Genomic DNA, 7476 nt, shown 5'->3' with positions numbered 1-7476 from the left:
CATGCGGCTCTGTGGCCCCTTGATGGTGGCTCTTCTTAAGAGTACCCTAATTAAGTTAATAACAATGTACCTACCTATATAGTTTAAGTTTAAAAAATTTGGCTCTCAAAAGGAATTTCAGTCGTCATACTGTTGCTATTTGGCTCTGTTGACTCATGAGTTTGCCGACCACTGGGCTAGGCTGTGCACACAACGCAGGAATGGATCTGATGAGTGGATGGAGAAGGGGTGGACTTTACTCAGCCATAAAAGAGAATGAGGTCTTGTCATCTGCAGCAACATGAATAGACCTGGAGGGTATTATGCAAAGTGAAATGAGTCAGTCAGAGAAAGACAAATACCATGTGATTTCATTTATATGTGGAATCTAAGAACAAAAGACAAACCCTAGCTGGTGTGGCTCAGTGGATAGAGTGTCAGAGCTGCGGACCGAAGGGTTCCGGGTTCAATTCTGGTCAAGGACACATGCCCGGGTTGTGGGCTCAATCCCCAGTGGGGAGTGTGCAGGAGACAGCCGGTCAATGATTCTCTCTCATCATTGATGTTTCTATCTCTCTCTCCCTCTCCCTTCCTCTCTGAAATCAATAAAAATATTTTTAAAAAACACACACACACACACACAAAAATAAGCAGTCAAAGAGAATGATCATAGTAAGAAAGTCTTAGGACTTGAACTGTTTTGAGAAACAGTGGAGTGACTAGGAGCCAGGCGGTGAGAAGCAGTTACAAGCTTGCCCATGGAATAAAGATCCACGCACCTTGGTCAATGCGTTGAGTCCTAGAGCGGTCGCCACGGCACCAGTTGTCGCAGACACGTAAGCCGTTCCCAGCTCACTGAGAAGACAGAGAACAGCACACACAACGGGTGACCATTGGGAAACTGGCCCTTGTTTAAGGAAATGATGGGGGGCTGTGCAAGGGCATAAGAGCGGAGAGTCCAGAAAACAGAGTCACCTGCAGGTGGAGTAACCTGGAGAAAAGGCAGGTAACCCACAAACAGCGCGATTCCTCACAGGGACCTGACACAACCCGAACACGGACGCGGATGGAGAAGGGGCCCGTGAGCGCGCAGGACACGGCGGGGGTGGTGACAGCCATATATCATATCTTAGTGGATAAAATGGATAATATAAAGGAGAGAGGATTTCTTACACCATACTAAACTCAGTAATTTAACATCTTCTATGTCAAGTATCGAAAACTCTGCTTACATATTTCAATAATATGTTGACTTTAGAATAAATTTATAGTGACTTTAAATATTTAAGGTGTTCATTTTTTTCTATCATGATAAATCTAAGTTCCTCTTCCTGATATCCTGATTAACTTTGATAATATTCTCTCACTTCACCACTGATGAGAATATCTTCCATAACAGACTCTTTAACCAGGAGAGCACCCCGCCCCACCGATGGACACGGGAGGGGCAGCGGGGCCTTACCTGACAGTGAGGGGGGCGTCTCCGCTCCTGTTGGTGTAGTTGACCACGGCATTGAAGGACTGGTTGATCCACTGCCAGAACAGCACCGCCGGTGTGGTCCTGAAACAGAGCGAGCGTCACGCCGCCACCATTGCCTGCGGCCTCACCGTCTGTGGGACAGAAAACTCGAGCCCCAGTGACGGGAGGGTGCTGGGCGTAGGGCCTGGTGGCTGGGCAGATCTTATCGACCCTCCTTTCAGTTTCCTCACTCGCTAGAGACGGTGACACCGAGGTCAGGGGGTCGTGGCAACGACAGGGCTCACTCACACCTTCTCTTACATGTGTGGAGAGCCTGGCACAGTGGAAGCTCAGTCACTGTCAGGCCCTTCTCCTGGGAGAAGAGGAAGCCGTCTGTAGGCTAAGTGGTCCTGACCCCTCCCACCTGCACCTCCGCCCCATCTCCACACCTGCCCCTTCCTGAATGGGGGGAAAGAGAATCCGCATGGACACTGTACTTTCCTCCTCCTCCGCATTTTCCTGTGGGTCTGAGCTTTAGGGGGAAAGTGCGGCCTCCCTTTGAGCAGCAGAGAGAATACTATGCAGCAGAGGGAACAGGCACTGCAGAGGCCTGGAGCTGCATCTGTACAGAGTGGGGCCCGGCAGGGAGTCATTTATTTCAATAACATCATTTACACCCAAACCTACGTGAAGTTGCTGCAATACGAAGGGAACTGTTGTACCGCGCCACAGCTCACCTGTAAAATGTCATCATACAGCCCGTGATGGTCATGTTCATGGGAACCTGTGCTGACATTCGTCCTATCAGAACCATCTTCTCTCCGGTGTCGGGGTGGAACGCTGAGTCATAGATGTACTTTGCTCTCCACAGTTCGTTCTCAGTGAGCCCCGGAGGGACCACTCCTTGTCTAGGAAACAAACACACACAGCTGCTCATTCCGAAGGCCTCGCCCGCGGTCTCGGACAGGCAGCGAGGCGGCACGCAGGTCACACTTCCCTCCTGGACGGAGCGGCAAGTCCATTACCGACTCGGCGAAACTTCACCAGCACGAAGGACAGTAACGCTGCAGAGGAACATTTCAACCCACACCTCTCACATCCTCTGTCATTTGGAAAAACCGAAACAGACCTGCTATACTAGGGAAGTAGTCGACTTTGAAATATTCTTTGTTTTAAATGACATATTTAAATATTTTTTAGACAACTGGACAAAAGCTGTGGCAATCAAGAACATTAGTTCATTTTTATATCTATAGTTTGAAAACCTAGATTAGGCAGGCTCACTATTTTTTCTCTTTACCAGAGAAACACATCTGCACTGCTAGAAATTTAGGGACTACAGAAGCTCACTGCAGCGATTCGACCACGGAAGCTTCACCTGCTCAGCACCCCTGGTGATTGTTAGGTTGGGTGGCTCAGGAGGCGGCATAGGAAATAAACACAGTCCCGTGAATCAGAAAAAGAAAGAAAAGGAAAGGTTTATTGCGTCCCCGGGAGACCCCCGGGCCCCAAAGACAGGGCACGTGGATTCACGCCAACAGGGAGGGGGGCGGTTGTTTTATACTGCTGTTGGGTGAGGGGCGGGGACATGAGCTGAGGAATTCAGCTGAGGAAGTTCCCGCTGCAGGGGGTCAACAGGGGTATTCAGGAAGGAGTCAGTATCCGTGTGGGGGTCGTGTTGATTCAGGGAGAAGCCGGTATCTGTGTCTGGCACACTGATCTGTTAGAAATGCCAGGGGGAGTCCATTATCTCGTCACACGTCTGCATGTATCCGATCCTGGGCTCTCTCTGACCTAACAGTGATGAGTTACTGACCACACTGCCCATCCTCCCTAAGATCTCTATGCGCGTGTTTATTTAAAGGCGTCACACTAGACCTGCTGTTCTGTAACCACCTTTCTTATCAGTAAGATTTAGTAAGCGTTTCTCTGCGTCTGTAGATATTCTCTGTACCATCTATCCTGGGTGGAATCCTCCCCCCCAAAGCACCTCTACCTGGAACCCCAGGATGTGACTTCATTTGGAAACAGGGCCCTTGCAGACGCCACTCTAGGATGAGCGGCCCGTACAGGACAGCCACGTGCAGTGGCACAGACAAGGCCGTGGCTGCCAGAGGCGGAGGTCTCACCATGTGGCCACCAGCCAGGGGGCACCCAGAGCCACCGAAAGCTCGAGGGAGAAGGGACGACTCTCCCTGGAGCCTCAGACGGGCACAGGCCTGCCCTCCTCTTGGTCTCAGAGGCCTCATCTCTGGCACAGGGAGGGGATGTGTTCCTGTTGTTTTAAGGAACTCAGGTTGGGGCTCTCTGTTACGTCAGCCTCAGGACCTAGTCCGTCATCCTCTTAAAGTGGGCTGTGAAATAGCGTATTATATCGGCCCCTACGCTGACAGTAAAGGACCAGGAAGTAAATACCCTCTTAAATAAATCTATCCCCGCTTCTAAGACCCTGTGGAAAGAAATGAGCACATCTGCTGAGATAAACGCGAGGTATAAGATTAGAACGTGAAGTGTCTTCTCTCCTTCCCTCTCCTTTATCATCAGCGTCAGCGCTGGTAGTGATTAGGTCAGTGGTTCTCAACCTGTGGGTCGCAACCCCTTTGGGGGTCGAACGACCCTTTCACAGGGGTCGCCTAAGACCATCGGGAAACACATATATAATTACATATTGTTTTTGTGATTAATCACTATGCTTTAATGATGTTCAATTTGTAACAGTGAAATTGGGGGTCACCACAACAAACAACAAACCAGGAACTGTATTAAAGGGTCGCGGCATTAGGAAGGTTGAGAACCACTGGCTTAGGTAGCTGTATGCAAACTTTATCTAGGGCCATTTGGGTATTCATAACATCATCCTCGGGCCAGACATAATTATCAATTTAAAAACTAGCTGCTGTATTTGGTCAAACATTTAATTACCTCGCCCCTAATGCCTGGGCAGGGCCTGAGCCTTATACGCCCCCAGGCCAGGCATCCCCCCCCCTGCTTTGTAGACTGAGGCTAATCCAGGCACCTTGTTATCTGCTGTCCTGAGGGTTCTCATCGTTCTGTAGTCGGGTGGGAACAAATGAAGTTTCTGCCTAGAAGGCCTGGCCCACTTGAAGGTTATGCAGATGTTCATTATACTTTATCTCAGAAGCAACCAGCCTCCCTAATTCTGGGCCATCTGCCTGTTGTATGAAGCTGTCTGCAGTAGAGGCAGAAGGATGCCTGGGTGGCTGTAGATGCAGGCATTGCGCGTGTTGGAGAGAAGGGCAGGGCCCTGTGAAAAGGGGACTTCACAGATTGGTACCTGGGAGTTGGAGGGGCGGCTCTTATTTTGGGGCACTGTGACCCCTGGACATGTGTGTTAAGTGTCAGCAATGGGGAATAAAACATGTCTTCCTAGTTCTGTTTTTTTTAATAAAAAGGATTCCACTGCAACACACACACACACACACACACACACACACACACACCACACACACACACGTAAAGTTGCTAAGTGAAGGTTTAAAGGTGACAGGCTAACATGATGACTATTAACATATTCCGCCCGAAGCGCACTCACGATGTTACCTGTAATCGTGCACGGTTTTCCGGGCGTCCTCCAGCTGCTGGTTGGTCAGCAGCAGGTTCCTGGGGTCCGTCACAGTGAAGAAATGACTGGCTCGTCCCACAAAAGTGCTTTGGTCCCATCGAGGCTCTTGGATGTTGATGTTTGGTGGGAGTTCTCCAGACATGGTCGGACTGGGAGGGACAGAGACAAGTCCAGTGAAGCCTGAGCAGGTCCAGACACTTCACGATGCGGGTGTGTTCCTACCTCCCCAAACGTCCTGCTGTTCGTAGCAGAGAGATAACCCAAACCCAAAGCTAACTTTGTCCACGAATCTCAACCCAATTCCCATGACTTCCACACGTGCCTTTTTATAAGTCCGTGGTATTTCGCCATGCCTTATTTTGGGGAACCCAGAAATACTCTAGAGAAACTGGAAATAGAAAAAGTTAAAAATAAAACCAATAGTAGCACGGCCTCGTGTGTGAAAGCCTTCCTCTGGGAGAAGCAATCAGCATCAAATACTGCTGCGTCCTGAGCTGCCTTTGTTGTTTCTACAGTTGGAGGGACCGAGTCAGTGGGAGGGACCCAGTTGTCCTGGTGGGAAGGAGGAAAGGAGGGGAGGGGCAGTGGGAGGCGGGAGAGGGATGTAGTTTCCCTGTTTACCCAGAAGGAGCCCAGCATCCCAGGCCTTGAGGGACCTGCTGTCCCCCTCCCCCAGGAAGGTTGAAATGACAGAGGTGTCCTGAAGCACCTCATGGTCCTGACAGTATTTCATGACAGTGAACGGTGACGGTTGTTAAATGACAACTGACCTGAGTAGATGAAGACCTAGGTGGCTATTGAAGGGTTGGGGAACAGGGCAGCAGCCTCTAGCAAGCAGAGGAGCTCTGGGGAGCTGTCCAAAGTGGGAGGCCTTATGGGCAGCAGCGGAGGGGATCGGAAAGGAAGGATGAACTCATCTTCCCTGGGGAATGGAAAGGGAGCGACTGGGCAGATGACTTCGTGACCCCATAGGTGCTGACCAGGAAATTCCAGACGGACCAGTTAGGATTCCATCCCTGGGGAGAGTCCAGACGGCAACTAGGTCAGGTACAAAGTTCTGGTTTGGTGTCGTGGGCTTAGCCCAAGTGGTTCCATTTTGGGGCCTGTGGCTTCCTTCCCAGTTTTACAACAGGTGCTTCTCAACAAGGAACTTCCCGGGGTCCACCGGGGAGTCATGCTGTTACGCAGCCTCATGGGATGCTGGGGATAGCAGGCGGGGCCAGGGTCAGGGACAGTGCCACATCTCACGGGATGGGCTGCACAGGGCACCGAAGAATGTGTTCCAGGATGAGGTCGCTCACTTTACCGGGGGGGGGGGGGGGGGGGCATCTTTCCGCCACATTTCCCTGAGGCTCTGCGGGGATAGGAATCAGCTTCGGAAATTCAGAGCAGCCATGAGAGGCAGGATGGCGGCCCGCACGGCACAGGTGGGCTGAGCGAAGCCCCCCGGCCCCGACGAGAGAAGCCCACTGACCGGTCACCAGCGGGTGAGGACCTGCAGGAGTCAACAAAAAAGTGTTGTGCTGTACACATCACGCGGGCAGCTTTCTGATTTCCAGCAGGGTCAGTGTTCACGTCTGAAGGAGTGATGGAAGGGGTGCGAGGAGCGGGAGCGGCTGTGAAGCTCCAGAACAGAGGCTTAGAGGGCAGGGGCTGGTGGGAGGAGGGCTCCTTGATGCGGAAATACAGGCGTCCCTCCTCTCACGGTGCATCAGCGGGTTTTTTTTACAAGTTGACGGTTAGCGGCAGCCCTCGTGGAGCAAGATGAGGGGCCCATTCTCCCAGGAGCATTAGCCCTTCAGTCTGTGTCAGTTTGGTAACTGTCGCCATCTGCAGACTTTCTCGTCCTTATTCCATCTGTGATGGGGACCTGGGATCCGTGGTCTCTGATGTTGTTGTTGACACTGTTTGGGGCAGCAGGGACAGCTCCCAGAAAGGATGGGGACTTAGTGGATCAATGTGTTGCTCTGGCTGCCCACCCACTGGCCATTCTGTCGGTCTGTCTCCTCTCTCCTGGGGCCTCTCTGTCCCCTGAGACACAAGAGTGTGATGAGGGCCGTTAACCTACAGTGGCCTCTAAGTCAACCAGTCACTTTTAAAGTTACATCCCAGTCTTCACCAACCATCCCGGGAGGCACCGTGCCTCCCTTACAGGTTCGATGTGACAGTCATCGCCGCCATGCAAGGGCAGGGACCGCCCCCCACGACACAGCAGCCCTCAGCCAGCTCGTTAGTCATCCGTGACCTGTTCAGGTTCTGTTTCCTGAACCAGCTGGTTCGCTAACCTTGAGTTCCTGGCTCCGAGGGGCACCTGCCTGTCTGTCCTGTAACTTGGAACCGAGGGTGGGTGGCGAGGGGAGGGGTGTGCCCTGGGAGCAGCAGGCCTGAGTTCAGATTGCAGCCCCACCCACTCTGCGAGCGGCCTCTGCGACCTGACAGGGGTTATCCCACACTC

At 52.0% G+C, this 7476-nt stretch overlaps 1 protein-coding gene across 1 annotated transcript in view; it reads right to left on the bottom strand.

Annotated features, from left to right (window-relative positions):
- Positions 1–5170, bottom strand: part of SFXN1 (sideroflexin 1) — a 22898-nt gene extending 17728 nt beyond the window's left edge. Inside the window, exons 1-4 of the mRNA XM_015565101.1 lie at positions 5000–5170; positions 2176–2346; positions 1442–1540; positions 759–834 (exon numbers count right to left, since the gene is read on the bottom strand). Of these exons, the coding sequence (XP_015420587.1) occupies positions 759–834; positions 1442–1540; positions 2176–2346; positions 5000–5163 (510 nt within the window). The 5' untranslated portion in view covers positions 5164–5170. The remainder of the gene's footprint in view (positions 1–758; positions 835–1441; positions 1541–2175; positions 2347–4999) is intronic.
- Positions 5171–7476: the final 2306 nt, after the last annotated feature.

The sequence above is a fragment of the Myotis davidii genome, unplaced genomic scaffold (assembly GCF_000327345.1).
Source record: "Myotis davidii unplaced genomic scaffold, ASM32734v1 scaffold399, whole genome shotgun sequence".
Taxonomy (NCBI): Eukaryota; Metazoa; Chordata; class Mammalia; order Chiroptera; family Vespertilionidae; genus Myotis; species Myotis davidii.
Note: the sequence above shows the minus strand (reverse complement) of the source record. Positions and strands in the feature narration are given on the sequence as shown.